The 19,586-nt window shown below is 36.5% G+C and overlaps 2 protein-coding genes and 1 long non-coding RNA gene across 7 annotated transcripts; 1 reads left to right on the top strand and 2 right to left on the bottom strand.

Annotated features, from left to right (window-relative positions):
- The first annotated feature begins 1,260 nt into the window (after window positions 1-1,260).
- Window positions 1,261-9,172, top strand: LOC136778317 (alpha-amylase 3-like). Of its 3 annotated transcripts, none has more exons than XM_066735061.1 (8): window positions 1,261-1,679; window positions 2,658-2,764; window positions 2,937-3,147; window positions 4,035-4,171; window positions 5,974-6,155; window positions 6,350-7,352; window positions 7,421-7,689; window positions 7,758-9,172. In XM_066735061.1, the coding sequence occupies exons 2-8, from the start codon at window positions 2,663-2,665 to the stop codon at window positions 7,981-7,983; spliced, it is 2,130 nt and encodes a 709-aa protein (XP_066591158.1). In that variant the 5' UTR covers window positions 1,261-1,679; window positions 2,658-2,662; the 3' UTR covers window positions 7,984-9,172. The 3 variants fall into 3 exon arrangements, with proteins under 3 accessions (XP_066591158.1, XP_066591157.1, XP_066591159.1); XM_066735060.1 differs by having other exon boundaries at window positions 1,264-1,679; window positions 5,962-6,155; XM_066735062.1 differs by lacking the exon at window positions 2,658-2,764 and having other exon boundaries at window positions 1,278-1,679; window positions 5,962-6,155.
- On the bottom strand, window positions 9,009-15,463 carry LOC136778316 (probable multidrug resistance-associated protein lethal(2)03659). 3 transcript variants are annotated; one of them, XM_066735057.1, is made up of 11 exons: window positions 15,357-15,463; window positions 13,837-13,984; window positions 13,512-13,763; window positions 13,038-13,293; window positions 12,618-12,949; window positions 10,995-12,539; window positions 10,712-10,926; window positions 9,562-10,640; window positions 9,393-9,500; window positions 9,255-9,323; window positions 9,009-9,146 (listed from the first exon to the last, which is right to left on the bottom strand). In XM_066735057.1, the coding sequence occupies exons 2-10, from the start codon at window positions 13,914-13,916 to the stop codon at window positions 9,300-9,302; spliced, it is 3,891 nt and encodes a 1,296-aa protein (XP_066591154.1). In that variant the 5' UTR covers window positions 13,917-13,984; window positions 15,357-15,463; the 3' UTR covers window positions 9,009-9,146; window positions 9,255-9,299. The 3 variants fall into 3 exon arrangements, with proteins under 3 accessions (XP_066591154.1, XP_066591153.1, XP_066591156.1); XM_066735056.1 differs by lacking the exon at window positions 9,009-9,146 and having other exon boundaries at window positions 9,148-9,323; XM_066735059.1 differs by lacking the exons at window positions 9,009-9,146; window positions 13,837-13,984; window positions 15,357-15,463 and having other exon boundaries at window positions 9,148-9,323; window positions 12,618-12,843; window positions 13,512-13,651.
- Window positions 15,464-17,166: 1,703 nt separating this feature from the next.
- Window positions 17,167-17,717, bottom strand: LOC136778324 (uncharacterized). The gene is made up of 3 exons (XR_010823396.1): window positions 17,681-17,717; window positions 17,366-17,585; window positions 17,167-17,305 (listed from the first exon to the last, which is right to left on the bottom strand). It is a non-coding gene; the product is annotated as an uncharacterized lncRNA (long non-coding RNA).
- Between the last annotated feature and the right edge of the window lie 1,869 nt (window positions 17,718-19,586).

Below are 19,586 nucleotides of genomic sequence, written 5' to 3'. Positions count from 1 at the left end.
CGTCGAGAAGTTTTATAAATAAAAATAGGGAATAAATTAGTGCAGTATATTTATAAAGATTATTTATTACGCAATATCTCGTTGTAGAAAATTAATTAAGACTCGTGGATCATAGCTTGATTTAAACATTTGTAGCTCAATACATACTAAATTAGGTTACCAAAAAAATTCACTTTAAAATGCAATAAATTTTTACGGACATTAAATGCGATGATGGAATTTCTTACTGCTACTCGAATAATTGGCTACTAGACGTATACAAGGAAAACTTGACGCCAGTAAGAATCGATAAGTCTGCACTCTGAGAAATCAAGTATACATACAATACATAAAACCTGTGGTTTTATTAGTGCAATGTTGTATTATATATCTAATTTATTCATAGATTGATGTGTAATTTAATGTTGCCCGTGAATTACGATTATAATACAATGAAAAGTTTAAACACTTAACAAAATCCTTTTTAAAAAAACTTTACAAATTTATATACAAAATTGATGATAGTTGACTCTGTAATAAAGAAAAAGAGCAGCTAGCAAAATATTTATGATTTTCGCGAGACAAACTATTTTACCAGCTAAAGATAACAAAGCTGATGGTCGGTATTGTAGAGCAGCATCGCCTCACTGGATATCCTACTAAGAAACTGATATTCCAGGGTAGTATCCTCAGCTACACATCATGACACACTATAAAAAAATTATAGCATGGAAAAACAATTTTATAAAATAAAAAACAAAACAAATGAATTTTTCATGAACTCTAACTCATGTTTTGTAAATTATAAGGAAGAAACTTTCGATTTCTGCGAAGATATCTGATTTTCCTTATCAAAACTCTTGGGTTTGTTTGCGTCATCGCTGGGTGGGTATCCCTTCACAGGATAAAATGATGCAAAATTACAGTTGTTTGGTTAAAACAACAATCTTCTATAAGCCAATTAGGAAAAGCTCATTAATGGAAATAGAAATAAATTGAATTAAGATATTAACCGAAGAAATAGAATGGAGGTTGTGGAGTGAGATAACTGAGTAAGGTTGTAGGTTTCGAATATCAGATTTTCTTAGAGGTGGACATTCACACAGTGCTCTTCCATAGAATTGTTTACTTCATAAAATGCGTTTACTAGCAGTAACAAAAGCCCTAGAAAGAAAGAAAGAAAGAAAAAAAGAGAGAGAAAGAGAGAGATAGCTCGAACTAGCTCGAACCCCACACGAAGTGGCACGAAGGCATGAACGCAAAGTCCGTCCGACTGGCGACAGTGGCGACTAGTCCAAGCAGAAGCTGCAGAAGACGCAGAATCGAAGTGGCGCGTGCGCTGAGAGTAGCGGAGAGCTGGATGAAGCGGAACAGTGCTGCTAAATATAATACATTGAGGTACGCGGTTTCTTTACGGTCACAACACTCACAACACGATCGTCAATGCAGACTTGAAAAATCGCCACAGTCGGCACTCTACCTCAGCGATCACGGCTGACTTCAACGTTGCTGCAAAATCTCTTCAAAATTTCACTTGCCTGTCGATCGTGGACTTTTCGTACCACCCTGTATATCGCTCCACTCTCTTCCCCCCTCCTTTCACAACTTACAAGGGTAGCTGCAAGAGCGAAGATACGCCAAATTCTCGGTCATTTGGCCCTGACGTCAATATTCTCACGTGGTAACCGGTTGAATCACAGGTGAGTGCTATCCATCAAAGACGAATCTTAATTAAGAAACTCCTCCATGAGATGCTTCGTTCTTTTTCAAAATTTTCAATTAAAATTTTAACACACCATTTAAAAAATTTGCTGTGCTATTTAAATTCTCGTGTGACGCAATTTGCGATTGTTTAGAGTCGCGCTGGAATTTCCGAGTGATAATTGCCGTCGACTCAACTATAATCGTTCTTCATGCAGACGTTGAATTATTGTTTCTCTTCAAGTGCCTGTGGGGTTGGTGAATTTGAGCTATCAGCTTGATTCGTACTTATAATTACGGGGTGTCTTAGGTGAAAAGTAAAAAGAGTTGTAAGGGTAAAAATAGTTTGGTGAGTAAAAATACAAAGATTCTTCAACGTATAGGATCAGCAGGAAGAATTTTGCAATTTTCGAGTAATAATTATCGTCGACTCGACTTAAATTGTTCGCCATGCAGACGAAAAGTTAACAAAGATCGTTTTTCTCTCAAGTGCTTGAGGAATTGGTGGATTTGATCGATCAGCTTGATTCGTATTTGTAATTACGGTGTGTCTAAGGTGAAAAGTAAAAAGAGTCGTAAGGGTAAAAATAGTTTTGTGAGTAAAAATATAAAGACTTCAACGTATAGCACCAGGAGGAAAAATTTTGCAGTTTTCCTATAGACGCACCGTACACAAACGGATCGATAACTAAAGGTAAAAAAAACAGCCACGGTGTAAATTTAAAATTTTCCTGTCCATTCCATATCTCGAAGAATAAAATTCTCCTCGTCTCTCACAGCGTGCTAAAAAATTCTCTGCGCGCACGAGCAGGAAAGCTGAAAACGAAAGTGGTCCACGTGACGATTATTCATATAAATACTGTAAATTATATAGGTATTTCCGAGATTAAAAAAAATATAGAAGAAACATCGTTTCTTTCGATAACCGTGGAAGGTTCGAGGGTAGATAATTAGGGTCGAATTTTGCTTCGTTGCAGTAGAAATGAACATCCAGAAGCCCGATGGTATTTTGTCGGTTATTCTGCCTACAGAATTGCAGTCTTCGTCGAGCTCCCAGCAGCTCTTTATAAATCAAGACCAACAGGTGTGTTGTTTGTGTATATCGTCTTGTGCATCCGCCAAATGCCAGAATAATATCTTCCTCTTAACTGGACAGGTTGAATTTTATGCATGGTCGGATTTTTGTGTTTGTTTTTGTTTTTTTTTTGTGTCTAACCGTGTACCGTAACGTTTATTCGTGGAATTATCCTCAATAGGACGAAGAAGCTTCGGATTGTCCACTGCTAACGCCCAGTCCAACGAAGACAAACACGCACAATCCCATGGACACCACCCCGGCGTTTCACCCCTTGGAGGGGGATCTCGAGATGGAACCCCCCAGCCCGACCTTGGATAACATTAACGCCGAAGACGGTCTCAATGCTTTCATGAACATCGTCAATAGTTCTAGCAAACCTCTGAACGATGGTAAGCCACTAATCAATGGTTGTAATTAAACTGTGTATAGCTCTAATAACGAGCTCTATTGCTCTAAAAATTAACGCTATACATAGCTTCAAAAACGAAGACTATAGCTCAATCTCATTAAAAAAATCATATAACGCTGAAGACGGTTTCAATGCTTTCACGAACGTCGTCAGTATTTGTAGGAAATATCTGAACGATGTTAAGCTCATCACTAATCGACTACTGTAATTAAACTATATATAGCTTCTATAACGAACGCTATTACTCTATTTCTTTAGAAAATTTTTATAACCCTGAAGAGGTTTTTCATACATTCGTGAACTTCGTCAATAGTCCTAGCAAACCTCTGAACGATGATAAGCTCACTGGTCAATCGCTGTAATTAAACAGTATATAGTTCTAACAACGAACGCTATACATAGCTTCAAAAACGAAGGCTATAGCCCCACCTCATTAAAAAATTCATATAACGCTGAAGACAGTCTCAGTGCTTTCACGAACATCGTCAATAGCCCTAACAAACCTCTGAACGATGATAAACCCACTGATCAATCGCTGCAATTAAACTGTATATATCTCTAACAAGGAACACTATATCTCCACCTCATTCGAAAATTCATACGCTCAACTCGGTCAATTACTATGCTGAGCAGCGAATAATAAAGTGCCCTAACAAGATCCAGTTTCAATTTGACCATTCGTTAAAGTGGATGGTTCCTACCAAGTCCCACCAGAAGTATCGTTCGTGCATTTCCATTGGGAATAGAAAATAAGTTTGGAAAATTCTGTTATAATAAAGTAAAATTTTCACTTTTTTATGGTAAAAAAAATATTTTCCAAGTTAGATTTGTGTCACAGATTTCTAACACTATTATTTTTATTTACAGAGCCAAGTTCGCGAGATCCAATGGTAGAGTCCACTAGTAGTAGTGGCAGCAGCGACACGAACGAGCCTGTCTGCACCCAACTGCTCACACAATTGAATACGGCGTATCAGCATTTAGCGCCCGACGCACAAGCACTCGTAAGTTTTTGTGATGGAAGGAATGAAATTGTGTTCAAAAACTCTGGCTGAATTCTCTGCTCGGATGAATCGATTAATTCGCACTGATCAGCCTTTGTAAAAAGCTTGAGTGAGCTCCCAGGCATATAGAGAATGATTTGTCAATTGGTTGATGGTATATTTGTGGCTCATCATTTCTTTAATCATCGGTAATAAACTGGTGATGAAATTCGTACCTTCGTTTCGATCCAAGTCTCATTGCTTCGTACGATACTTAGACTCGTTTGGTTCTATGTGTATGATATTGATAGTGGATGATATGTGTATCATGATTATGCGTAGGAATTTCAATTAAGTTTCTATGAAGATCGAATGAAGTTCCAGGTTCTTCAGGATAATTTTTTAGTCGACTCATTGAATTTGTAGTTCTTTTTTTTTAGTAAATTCATGGTGAATATTGTTTAATTTTTATCTTGAATCGAATCTTATTGCTTTGATCATTCTTAAGTTTTTATAACACAGGAATGTAAATAAACTTCTGGTAAAAATATTGAATAAGATCTCAGGCTCAAAGAATAATTGTTAATAGCTTGATGTTGATAACTTATTTTTTTTATATAATTTTTACCTTGATCCAAGTTTCATTGCTTTCATCAATGCTACTTTCTTATAACACAAGAATTTAAATAAACTTCTGTATCAATGTTGAATAAGGTCTCAGGCTCAAAAGATAATCTTTTATTAGCTTAATACTATTGGTAACTCTTTTGTTTTATATAATTTTTATCTTGATTAAAATCTCATTTCTTTCATCAATGCTACTTTCTTATAACATTAGAATTTAAATAAACTTCTGTATAAATATTGAATAAGGTTCCAGGCTCAAAAGATAATTTGTTAATAGCTTGATACTTTTAGTAATTCATTTTTCTTATCAGTAAATTCATTGTGAATATTATTTCATTCTTATCTTGATCCAAGTCTCATTGCTTTAATCAATGCTATTTTCTTGTAACACAAGAATGTAAATAAACTCCTGGTACAAATATTGAGTAAGGTCCCAGGCTCAAAAGATAATTATTCAATAATCACAAATAGTATCAATGTCTTATTTTTCTAATCAGTAAGCTCTTAATGAATTTAATTTAATTTTCATCTAGATCCAGGTCCCATTATAGCTTCGACCGACTCTGTATTGAATTTCACGTGTATGTGTATTGGAGTAAAATCCTACAATAGATAACAGATAATAATTGTGTAGCAAGCATGAAAACTCTTGAAGAGAAAATACATATACACGTTCCTTTTTGACGAATGACTGACAAACCCACGTTCTGAGCATTTGGCACCAAGTGACCAAAGCAATCTTGCCAAATACCAAAGGCACACAGCCTGTTCTTAATCCCGGTTTAACCGAGAGACTATTAAACTTGCGCTAATTGCGTCTCTTATTGCGCGATTTCACGCTTCAGCATTTTCCGCGTGCAGCGTCACGTTGGAATCTGTAAACAAATCTGACATCACGCAGGCTTAGTGTACACCTCTGGTTATTAACGAAGAGAGAGAATGAATGTGTGTGTGTATGTGTGTGTGTGTGTGTGTGAGAGAGAGAGAGAGAGAGAGAGAGAGAGAGAGAGAGAGAGAGAGAGAGAGAGAGAGAGAGAGAGAGTACAGATTCTTCAGCTTTGCAGGAAGAACTAGCAATTTTATATCTATATTTATACATAATATATGTGAACATTAATCAACTAATCCCCACAGCTTGCGCTTCTTGCCTAACAATCATCATAACTCACACCATAACTGTTTAGTTTTGCAACCAGGAGAACGGAGGGAAGCCACCTCTCGTTGGGATTCAAATAGTCGTGCCTAAGCCACCCAAGGACTATCGTTTCACAAAATGGAATTGGCCACTCATCAGAAAAACTTGTTTTTGGACTTTCATGTCCATACTTGCTGGATGTACTGCACTGGTTATTGGAGTCATAGCCACCATGCCCAGAAAGTACGCTTATATTTTCTATAAAAATGATTTTCTCAAGGTCAGTAATAGTCATGCATTATAATCTTTCGGTTCCCGGATATAGCGGTATATATATAAATGTATACATGTTCAGGAAGTTCTTATCATTCTGCACCGAGATTAGCGAAATCCCTGAAGAATAACACTCTAATAATCTTTTGTTCAAATTTTACCAGATGCGACCCAAAGACGGAATGGTGGCAAGGCAGCGTGTTCTATGAGATATTTCCAGCCTCTTTTCAAGATTCGTCCAAGGGAGGGGATGGAATCGGTGATCTTCGAGGTATCACCATGAGATTGGATTACCTGCAGAGGCTGGGGGTTCGAGGAATTCGATTGAACTCCATTTTTCCAGCACCCAATTATCCAGAATTTTATTCCAATATTACTAGTTTGCGAGAGGTGAATAGAAACCTTGGTACTTTGGAAGATTTTGCTAACTTGGTGAGAGAGACTCATGCAAGGAACATGAGTCTGGTTCTGGATTTACCACTTTATCCGTTTGTTAAAACTCTGCACGACGAGGGTGCACCACTAATCAGACCAAATAAAACTGACAAGGCTGTTCGTGAAAGAAGAGGGATTGGAGGGTCGATGGAAGATTTACCAGCTGGTCCATCAACGTCCTATCAAGCAATTAGGGATGCACTGTCAGTGGGACCAGCTTTGCAGAGTCCAGAAGCTCGAGCTTTGTCCTCCAATCGCGTTGAAGAGGCTTTGGAGAACCCTGTTACAGCAGCCATCAAAATTTGGCTGGAAAGAGGGGTCGATGGCTTCTACTTGAAAGACCTTGAACGCTACGTTGACGAAGAAGGGTTCGCCAGCTCCATTAGATACTGGAAATCTCTTTTAGGATCTCAAAGGATCCTCATGTGTCATATAAACGCTCTGAATGCAGCGGTTTCGTCCTCTGCTAAAAACTCCATTTTAAATAGAATTGATTTGATTGATGTGACCTTGAAGGTGACCAATGGGACGAAGGATATAAAAGGGCAGGTGGAATCGGTCTTGCATGGAGTATTATTTGAGAAAGCAAGCAATCCCTGGGTTCATTGGTCGGTTGGGGGCGTTGACCTCAAACGAATCGCTTCTAGTATAAATGTGAAAAACGCCACCATGGCAATTTCTCTCATGGGGATGATGCTTCCAGGTACCCCAAGCATTTTTTACGGTGACGAGGTAATATTTGTTGATCATTATTTTTCGTTTCAATTTTATTTATAAATTCTAATTACTTGCTTTCTTAGATCGGTATAGTGGACTGCGAGTGCAAGGATCATCTGGACTTGCAGCACGTGCACAATTTGGCTCCCATGTATTGGGGTAAGGAGGAAGGATCGGATGACATGTTCTCGTCTACGAGTGTGGTTCCTTGGCTTCCCACAGCTGCGAAACCTTTGGAAACGAATCTTATAGGTTCCATCGCAGAAATGGCTAAACTCAGAAAAGACACTACTCCTATTTATGTAAATGCTGTAACAAAGGATAATCAAGCATCGGCCAATTGTGACGTTAGGTAATTAAATTTTTTCCTGCACTAAACAGCTGATACGATTTCTACTAGCATCATCATTTGTTTCCCAGGTATACCGAGGACGAGATAATCATTCTTGAGAGATGGTATCCTCGAAGGAATACGTATGTCTTTGTGGCAAACCTCGGAAATGTAACCCAAGTCAAGGATTTGTCCTCGCTATATTATGGTGGTCACGTTGTTGTGGGTCCCAAGGAACGAATGAATCGAGACGTTTACTTCAGGGAATTGATAGTAACGCCTGGCGAGGCTTTCGTTATCAAGCTAGACAAGTGAATTGAATGCTACGCGTAATTGATGCTCGAGATTGTTTCTACATTCGTTAAAGTTTGCCCATTGCGTGATTCTTTTGCGTAAAAGAAATGAACGCTACACACTATTTTTGATTGTCATATATTGCTGATGGTATATTTTTGTAATGCTGGGCCAAGCAATGGAATGCCTTACAACGAATGCTTGATGAAAAAAAAGTTCCTATTATCTTAAGTTCGTGCGTTTAAAATTTCGAAAGGAACGGATAAAGTTGGACCAAATCGTGGAATTGATTCTTTTTCACACTTGCTCTCTTCGGTCCATTTTTATTCGTATTCGAGGTTTTTCGGCCCGACTTACCATGGAGCTGATACCTAAGGTTCGACGAAGAATAATCAAAACGATTATTTTTTTACGATTTAGACACTATACAAATATTTTTTAACGGGAATGTGCATTTCAATTGCCAAAATAACGATGATCTTCGTAGAAATATTTTTTATCTCTTTTATTCTTTATCTCATTTTAATCCTGCCTGTAATTATTAATAATTGCCTGCGTTCTTTAAGATCTTGATGTACCGAAGTAAATGGCCTTAAACTGTAACAGTATTTCAATGATTTTGATAATGATGAAAACATTTGTTGACAAGAGTCTGCTGGATGAATGGTACAAAAATAAATCACTCCTCGAATTGATTAATTTTAATGCGATTAAAGAGAATCATAATATGTTTTCTTCAATTTTCTGTTAAAGGTCAAAATTGTTGGAAAAACAGTTGTACAAATGTTATTAAAAGTTTTAATCGAGTTTAAATTTTCCCGGTCTTTGAAATTGTTGCGCTATGTAGATAGTAGATGGCGCACATAGAGTAGCTTTCTCGCTAGCTACAACGGTATATGAGACTTGCTATATAAGAAGATTCGACAAGAGTAGAGTGTAAGGTTTTCTCGAGCCACACCACGGAGCTACAAACTGAGTCCATGTGACTATAATTATGCTCTGAGGAAGGTCCCTGGATTCCTGGCAGAAAGTGCCGCAGCGTGAAGCTGTTAGCCTCCGCCGTCTTCTCGACTTAGGATAGGAAGCTTCGGCTGATCTTTGAGATGGGCGTGAGAGTATTGGTCAAAGCAAAGTAATGTGTTGGCAGTGGATATCCCTCGGGAATCTGCTAAACTCAACAGGGCCTACGACGAGATAACCTTATCCTTTATTTTTTCCTCTTCTTATTTTAATTGTCAAATACAAATGTAACTATAAATTTAAGACAAATAATTTACAATAATAATAAGCACCTGTTTTTCTTTGGATTGGTTTATAAAAGCTTGAGCAAAAAAGCTTTATTGTGACTTTTGTTTATAATTCTGAAAAAAATTATAACATTTATAGTAAAATGTTAAATGTTTTCATAAAAATAAAAAAAAAATACATACACTATTGGCCATTTCATGAAGAGCAGCTGCCATCGCTGGACCAGTTTGCTCTACCATTCGATAAAAGTGACCTTTGTTTTTCAGTAAAATACTGGGATGATCAAATTCCTATAAGAACAAACAATAATAAAACAAACAATATATTTAAAATTATTACAAATAAACTTACTATAAGTTTTCCAGCTTCCATCACGAGTACTTTATCACTATCCATTATGGTATTCAGTCTATGAGCAATGGTAAAAACGGTGCAATTTTTAAATTTGCTCCTCACAGTCTGCTGTATCAAAGAATCAGTGTAAGGATCAACGTTAGCCGTGGCCTCGTCAAGTATCATAATTTTGTTGCATCGGACTATAGCACGTCCCAAACAGAGAAGTTGTCGTTGACCAACGCTGAAATTCGCACCACCCTCCGAGACCCTGGAATTTAATCCTGCTGGCATTTCATTGATGACTTCCCTCAACTCCACTTGGTCCAGAGCCTGCCAAAGAATTTCGTCGCTAAATTCCTCGAAGGGATCGAGATTCTGACGCAGACTTCCTACGAAAAGGACGGGTTCTTGCGGTATAATGCTGATCTTCCACCGGAAGTCGTGCAGACCGATACTTCCGGTATCGATACCATCGATGATAATTTCCCCCTCGACGACGGCCAACCGGAAAAGAGCATTTATCAAGGACGACTTTCCAGCTCCCGTTCTGCCAACAATACCAATCTTTTCGTTCGGTTGAGCGACGAAGTTGATGTTGTTCAAAACGCAGTGGTCCCCAGCTTCGTACTTCAAGTTTACATTCCTGAACACGACGTGTCCGTTGGTTGGCCAATTTTCAGGTATTTTGACGTTGGCCTTGCAATCCAATGATGGCTCCTCTTCCAAATTCCCGTACTCCAGAACCCTCTCCACGGAGGTCATGTGGTTCTCCATTTCTGCAGTCTGCCTCATGCCCCATTGCAGGGCCCCAGCAGCCACGAGAATCTGAGTCAATATTAGACCAACGTCACCGACCACTGAAAGGTCATCGATAAGTAAGAAGCTGCTCAACACGACGGTGTTGAAGAGGGCACAAATCAATTCTAAGTACATCCCGAAAGCTCGAGATGCTGAAAAGAAGAGGAACCAAGCACTGGAATGAAGATCCATATGACGATCGAATTCCATCGTTAAGATTTTGGCTGCCTGGAAGACTCTGATCGTCGTCAGACCTTGAAGAGTGGCAGTCAGGTGATTGAAGACTGGAGAACGGGCTGATGCAGAAGGAATAAGGATGATTCTAGAAATGATCTATATTTATGTGTAAATATAACCTTGAACTTACTCATTCCCTCCAACCGCTTCACGCTCCTAGTAGTCTTCAGGTAATATAAACGCATTGTATAAAAAATACATCCCGTGATAAATGCTGGTATCAAGAGCCAAGTATTGACAACGCTCATTATCACGATCACTCCTATCAAATTAAGCGTGCTGTACAAGACATCGATCAGGCTGAACGGGAGCCTCATGTCGACCGTGTTCATGTCCTTGGAAAATCTGAAAGTAACATTTTTATCAAGTACTCGTGCTGTAGACAAAACACTCATTTTTCTACGTCCACTCACCTATTTATCACTCGACCCACAGGGTTGACGTTGAAGAAACGCATCGAGGTCCGAATGACGCTGTTGTATAGAAGACTGTGAAGAGTCTTCGAGATCCTCATGGTTATCGTGAAGAATGTGTATATTCCTAAATTCGTGGAAAGTATCGTACAACCGACGAGGAAGGAGTATATATAGATGAAGTATTCTCGAGGAACAGGATTGGTCCAAACGAGATCGGAAGAATCGTCATTGGCCGAGGTCAAAGAGGATTCTTCGGTGTTGACCCAGTAAGCCAGGAAGTAGTCGCTACCGGAAGTGACCATGATGTCGGACAAGAAGATGAAGAACAGTAAGAGTAACAGACAGACGCTTCTGGTGGCCTTGAAGTAGGAGGCGTAAACTTTAACATTCATCCCACCCACAGCTCTGCTTTCAACAACCTCGTTGGTAGCGTCAGGGTCCACAGATTTCTCGTCCTTGTCGACGAGACCAGTTGGAAAGTGTTCTCCATTACCAATCTCTCGCAAAACACTCGATTTCTCATCAGCTTCGTTCTCGCTCTTCAGGAACTTTAAAAGATCAGTATCAGAACTCTGCAGGTCCTCGAAAGTACCAATAGTCTCGATCTCACAATTGTTCATCACGACGATCCTATCCACGTGCTTCAGGAAGTGCGTTTGGTGGGTCACGAGGACTCTAGTTTTGTCCTTCAAGTAAGAACAGATGCAGTCTTCCATGATCCTCCTGCCAACTCGAGGATCAACTGCTGATAAAGGGTCATCCAGAAGATAAATATCAGCATCCAGGTAAACGGCTCTTGCCAAACTGATCCTCGCACGTTGACCACCACTGAGATTGATTCCTCTGGTACCAACCATCGTATTATCGCCATAAGGAAACAGGTTAAGATCGGACTTCATCTGGCAGACCTCTATCACTCTTCGGTACCTCTCTTCATCGTACGGTTGCCCAAATAGGATGTTCTGTCTGATGGTCGAAGCAAAGATCCAAGGTTGCTGAGAGGCGTAACTCATCTTCCCCACAGTCTTCAAACTACCCTCCGTCAAGGACAACTCCCTCAAGATCACCTGCAGCAGACTGGACTTCCCCGACCCCACTTGACCTATGACCGCTACCAAGCTCCCAGACTTCACCGATAGATCCAAGCGATCAAACGTATTCTCTTTGCTCTCCGGACTCCATTTTGCTGTGGCCTCTTTCAACAAAATGGCGTTGGTCTCTATGACCGGTGCCTGGTCCACAGTCGAATCAGAAATTACCGGATTTTCCACCTCCTCGTACAGCAAAAATTTCTCCACCCTCTTCACAGACACCATAGCCTGTGTCATGTGACTGATACTCATGCTGAAGGCCAAGGCCATGGTTGTCCTGAGGGCGTTGTAAAATGCAGTGACCATGTAAACTTTCTTCGCGTTTATGTGGTTCCCCAATAAAACGTAAGTCAAAATCGTAATGAACAAACTACACCTTGGCAGGTATCTGTCCAAATTGAAGATGATGCCATCGATGAACGCAAACTTTCTGATGGTGTACAACTCCTTCCTGTGTAAAAACAAAAAAGTTGGTCCATTTTAGAAAATCCATTGAGCGTAATTCCGATAAGTCTGTAAGAAATCTGACCTTCTGGCTTTTTCCACCAAGTAAGTAAAAGGTTTTTCCCAGACATACATTTTAATTACTTGTATTCCGTTGAGAATTTCGTTAACCAAACGCAGTCGTTCGTCTGTTCTGATTGCTGTGAAACGAGTATAACGGTGCACAAGTCTGCCGAGAAAAAATTGCGAAGGCACACACAGCATAAATACAGACATTCCAACGAACGCAGCTACTCCTACTTCTTTAAAAACTAAATAAGTCACTATTAGTGTCTGTAAAGGACCTATCCAGGAGTAATGAATGGAGAACACGCCATAATCCAAATTCTCTACATCGCTACTTAATAAATTAACTGCCTGTAATGATGTAATTCAGTATACGTAGCTGGTATATCTTCAAAACACATCTCTTCCACATATAAATACATGTCAATTATACAATTACCTGTCCAATAGAAGTTTTGTTCTCCAAAACAGAATTCGAGAGTTTCAGGACTTTCCTGTAAATCAATGCACAGCAGGATACTCTGATTTTTTGTCCAATGTGCATCAGTGAGTGCAAAGTGAGGTGTGCCACGAAGCATTCGATGATGGAGCAGGATATAAAAGCTATGGCGTATAAATAAATATTGTCTCCTAATTCTTTCTTATCACTGCCCAGGTAGCTCAAGATCTTGGAAAGCAGAAGTGGCTGTGATATCCTGCATTAGAAACGATTAGAGTTAGTCCATGAATAAAGAGTGTCTCGTGTGAAAATGGAATATTTAAATAACAGTCTCGTCGTTTATCGTGTAACAACCTCGACTAGACCAAGATAAGATACAAGATTTTTTCCTATATCCACCAGACAGACGTTAGGAGTATTCGAGTACTAATTTCGATGTTTGATTATCAAAGAAAATGATTTACTGGATTTTACCTCACGATAAATTCGAAAAGTCCTAATATCACTCCAATCACAGCCACATCCTTGCCAAAACAGATGACCAAGACTCTCAGCAAGCTTGGCTGACTTTTGCAATTTTTTTTGGCACATCTTTTCAGTTCTCGCTCCCATAACTTGCTGATGCGACGTCCTAAATTGTTGCAAGCGTGTTGTTTCAAAGGTGAGTAAAGGTCGTTCATTTCCAAATCACGCTTGCATCCCTTTGCAAATATCCTGAAGAGCCACCTGTGTGGAGGAAGATTTCTAATATTCGTTGATGTTTGTCACGTGGAATAAAATACAGGAAGAGACTTCTCACGCGAATGTAAGGATGGAGAGTGGATTTGCATTTTCCCAGGGATTCGTGGCACGTTTTTTTTCATTCTTTTCCTGCTCCATTCTTGTCGATTTAAGAACGACTCTCGATTTTTTATGAATAAATTTGTTCTACATGGTACAACTTCCTCCTGTAAGAAATTATTGTTATTTTTAGTCGGGGATCGAAGGAAATTTTTTTAATGTTAATTTGTTGATGTGACACGTGATTGAAAGATGAGAATAGATTATAGAGGAATGGTAAATTATTTTAGCGATTAATATTTTGTTTCCTGTCACTGAAAGATGTAAATGATGTTTCTAGTGTGATAAGTGTAATGAGAAAAGTGTAATTGATACTGATAGGATAGTTGTGAGTTAGATGGAATATGACTAACGAGTTTGGGTAACAATGGATTGGTACACATCGTATGATTGAAATGTTGGTATTAGGGAAATGCAAATTATGTCTGGATTATTACAAGTGTAATAGGAAAAGTGTAATTGATATAGATAAGATAGTTATGAGTATGATGGGACACGACTAAGAAGTGTGGCTAAAAATGGATTAGTATATACATAGAATGATTGTCATGTTGGTATTATAACTACTTGAAAAATGTAAATAATGTTTGAGCTATTACAAACTAGTGTAATGTAAAAAGTGTAAATTACACCAATACGACAATCGTACGTAAGATGATGGGACATGACTAAGAAGTTTGGCTAAAAATGGATTAGTATACATAGAATGATTGTAATGTTGGTACTATAACTACTTGAGAAATGTAAATAATGTGTGGACTATTACAAATGTAATTGGCACCGATACAAGTCGTGAGTAAGATGGGACACGATTAACGAGTTTGGCTAAAAATGGATTAGTGTGCACAGCATGATTGAAATGTTGGTACCAGAGCTATTTAAGAAATGTAATTATTTCAATTATTACAAATGTAATGTAAAAGATGTAATTGACACTAATACGATAATCATATACGTAAGATGATGTGATATGACTAAGAAATTTAGCTAAAACTGGATTAGTGCACACAGCATGTTTGAAATTTTTATACTATATAAAGAAATATAAATGATGTTTCGACCATTACAAATGTAACTGGCACCGATGCAAGTCGTTAGTAAGATGAGACACGATTAATGAGCTTGGCTAAAAATGGATTAGTTCACATAAAATAATTGTAATGTTGCAACTACTTGGGAAATGTAAATAATAATTATACTATTACAAGTGTAACGTAAAAGATGTAATTGACACTAATACGACAATCATACGTAAGATGATGGGACATGACTAAGAAGTTTAGCTAAAACTGGATTAGTGCACACAGCATGTTTGAAATGTTTATACTATATAAAGAAATAAAAATGAGGTTTCGACCATTACAAATGTAATTGGCACCTATACAAGTCGTGAGTAAGATGGGACACGACTAAGAAGTGTGGCTAAAAATGGATTAGTGTGCACAGCATGATTGAAATGTTGGTACCAGAGCTACTAACCTGACATTTCCACTCACTGGCGCAAACTGAATGAAATAATGTATTCGTAACTGAACGTCAGTATACTTTCTAGACTCGGTTACCCCTCCAGTATCGTTCGTAGTCTTATCGTAATTACTATACTAGCGAATACGCAATATTGTGCAATTTTCTTTCTCACGTGGTATCAGTAGCTTCGTCAAAAATTTTCAAGGATTTCCTCGAGCTTCAACGTTAAAACCCTCTTATAACGAGTACCAAATATGCTGTTGGAAATATTTTATTGTCACGCAGATAATGGGAAATCTATTGATAAAAAATGCGATTGTTCTTGTTGATCGAGAGATTATTGGAGAAATGGAAGATTCAAAACGAGAATGAGAGAATAATTTGTTCGAGAAATGGAAGATTAAAAAAAAATTTTAGAGCAGTAGGAAAACTGTATCTGAAAATGTTAATTATTCTTGTTGATCGAAAGATTATTGGAGAATTGGGAGATTAAAAAAGAGGATAATATGTTGGAAAAATGGGAAAACTGAATCTAAAAATGCAATAGTTCTTGTTAATCGAGAGATTATTGAAGAAATAAAAGATAAAAAAAGTGAATGAGAAAATAATTTTTTGAAGCAATAGTAAAATTGTATCTAAACAATGTTCATTGTTCTAATTAATCGAGAGATTATTGAAGAAATAAAAAATAAAAAAAAGGAATGATAAAATAATTTTTTGAAGCAATAGTAAAATTGTATCTAAAAATTTTGATTGTTCCTATTGATCGAGAGATTATTGAAGAAATGGAAGATTAAAAAAAAGAATAAGAGAATAATTTGTTGGTCCAATAGGAAAACTGTGTCTAAAAAATGCGATAGGAGTTTATCGGATCGAATGTAACACGATGCTCAAGCTTGAAGATAAACTGCACGCATCAGCACGTTGGTATAGAACAGTGCATTTGAATAAGCACGACGAATTATAAATCATTTAGAGTTTCCAAAAGGAAATTATATTATAGATTTATTATTATTCTATATAACGTTTTTAACAATTTTAACGATGCTTTGTATCTCGTTCAGCGTGGAAAGTTTATGCTTTATGAAGGCAATTATAGCTTTTGCCTAATAGTTTTATTAGTATGTACACTGGTCTGATTAAACTTCGCGACTATACTTGGTCCCATAAAGCTCAAGTATTTTTATTTATTCTGACAAGTGTTCGAGATTTCTAAAGAAATCTTGGATCTACAGAAATACAGTGTTATATATATATATATATTACATTTTTTTATAATTTATTTTTCCTTAATTTTTGTATATTAGCATTAAACAAAATTATCAGTATATGAATAAACATTTTATGCATAAAAGTGGTAATAATTAATTTTCACGATTCTTTTGTCTTGAATATTATTAAAGTAAAAATTAAAATTTTTTATTTTCTTTATTAAGAAAAAACAAAGCATTGGAGGAACAAAGAGGATGATGTGCTATGGCGCAATTTTAATCACGAGCACAGTCCACTCTTTTAAAAGATTAGAATCTTAACCTGGACGTATAATATCTACCTTACACACGGAGCTAATTAATCATAGTGGTCTCATAGGGTAGTGCAAGCTACATAGTGCCTCAACCATTTTGTACCAATATATTATAAACCTTCATAAATTATCCCAAGTAACTCTAAGAATTATAATAATAAAAAAAATCCTAATTGAGAGAAAATATTAAAAATGTTACTAAATAAAAAAATCACACGAATTAATAATAATTTATTAATTGTATATAGGTACAAATAATTTAAAATTAATTGACCAATAAATCTTGATGAAAAAAAATTCTACAATAAAATTATTTAAGACAGTCTTGCATATAGAAGTGTAATCTATACTATATATTGGTTCTCCATTTAATCATGTAAAAATCTGAACAGCTTCGAGATAAGATACAAGACTTTTACAACGACACACCAGACAACTAGGGGATTTAAACATTTATTTATATTTTGGTTTATTTAAGAAGATAGTGTAGAATTACCTGAGAAAATAAATCCAAAGAATCTATCAAAGCACTTCTCCAATTATATCAGCATCCTGGTCCCAACAAATGACCACTTTTCCCATAGGCACGTCTCTTCAGCTTTCAAATTCTGTATATTACTGAAGTGGAGCCCAAAATCTAGGAAAATTTTGGTGTCGAACGAAGAGTAAATATTGAGTCCAGTTTGATATCAATCTTTAAAATCACACGATACTATCTGTGACAAGAAAATAAAAAAATTATTTATACATTATTATTTTTAAAAGACCACACGTTAATTTCTTCAGCTTTTAAATTCAGAATGTTACTAACTTCTAGTCCAAAATCTAGGGAATTTTTTATATCGAACGAAGAGTAAAGATCGCGTCCAGTTTGATATGAAGCTTGCATATCTCACTAGACCCTCAACAGCTATCTGTGACAAGGAAATAAAAAAAATTCGTAGAGAGATTATTATTTTTAAAAGGCTACATGTTAATTTTTTTGGTTTTTTCCACTTAACAATCTCGTATCTCCCGTTACTCCTTTTTTTACCTCGATTTTTCAAACAACTGACGAGATCTGTGTATGAAGTCGTATCCATTATCTTTGACAACCTTTACAATGTTAGGCCAATATTGACCCACGACGACTATTTTTTTGTAATAATTGTCGTCGAGACACTACCGTGTTTTTTTATTTATTCTAGATTTATAATAATCCTACTCTTGCTCGACGCTTATTATCGATGATTTATTATTTTCTTTTTATAGATAGCAAAGATTGCAAAGATGCACTAGATTGTTCTGCGAAGATCCACTAATAATTTTCTCTATGTGCTATACATATGCATACCTATATATATATATATATATATATAAAATGCAGCTCGAAAATATTAAATTCTGCCAAATAAAAATTGAATATATCGTCCATGCTTCGATAATCTTCAGAAATTAACATTAATTGCACTTTTTTTTAAGATTGTAACAAAAATATTGTTTTCTTCACAGTGTCAATTTTAAATTATCTATAAATTTCACTTTATTGTAGCATTGATCGTTTGAAAAAAAAGAAATTAACTTCTTCACTGACATTGAATAGTTTTTTCTTCTTATCAGTTGAACAAACGACACTTTAATATTATCTTGCCAGTGATTCATTACAATTCACCACCTGCAGTTTTATACCTATATATATATATATATATATAATAATCTATAGCTTGTAAAAATTAAAGTCTGCTAAATTAAAGTTTTATCTATTGTCTATATTTTAATTACCTTCAGGAATTAATATTAATTACACTTTATTCAAGATTATAATAAAAATACTTTCTTCGCATCAATGTTAAAAATATCCATAACTTTCACTTTACTGCAGCATCGATCGTTTGACAAAAAAAGAAATTAACTTAACCACTGAAACGTTGAGTAGTTTTTTTTTCTTATCAGTTGAACAAACGACACTTTAATATTATCTTGCCAGTGATTCATTACAATTCACCACCTGCATCGTTACCGATAAAAATGTCATTGACATCTAGTACATATATTCTACAGTCTAGTAGAATTTTCCCAAAATAATTAAAAGATTAAAAAAAAATTGAAAATTATTTAGGGAACGAAACAGTAGTCCACGAATTAATCGACGTAACGAAGACTGATCAGCAGGGAACGTTCCATAAACGAAAAATTAAATGAGTCACGGGAGCTCCAGTCTCGATTATGGATGAAATACAACTGAGAGTCGTGAGTGAGCGAAGTAATGAGAAAGCTTGAAAAAATAATACTGGTATTAAATGTGCAGAAGAAAGCAGAAGAAAAGGGAAACCAAACTTATGACGTAACAACTTTATTAACTTTCACCATTTTTTATAGAGTTATAGTGCTATATATGAATATGTTCATGGATCTCGACCCTAATTAGCATTATTTTTCTGTATTTTGTGTGATGATTTTTTTAAAATATTAGAAGATGAAGAGTGTTTGATAAACCATGCAAACCAGAAGAGAGAGGAAAAGTTTTGTCATGAAAAAACCTACAAAATATAATCATGGGTCTCAGTGAATGAGCATTGGGAAAAAGCAAGTGGCTCCTTAATAAATCATCAAAGGCTCAATTTCTTGTTTTTTTTTTAACATTTTCACGATATCCCATGAAGATGTTCAAAGACAACCAGCTATTTCGTCCAAGTTGTCTTTTGACCATTGCTGAGAACGAATCGCCTTAATAATGC

The sequence above is a fragment of the Prorops nasuta genome, unplaced genomic scaffold (assembly GCF_024137725.1).
Source record: "Prorops nasuta isolate Cenicafe-Biocafe unplaced genomic scaffold, Cenicafe_Pnas_1.2 PNAS00014, whole genome shotgun sequence".
In the NCBI taxonomy this organism is placed as follows: domain Eukaryota; kingdom Metazoa; phylum Arthropoda; class Insecta; order Hymenoptera; family Bethylidae; genus Prorops; species Prorops nasuta.
Note: the sequence above shows the minus strand (reverse complement) of the source record. Positions and strands in the feature narration are given on the sequence as shown.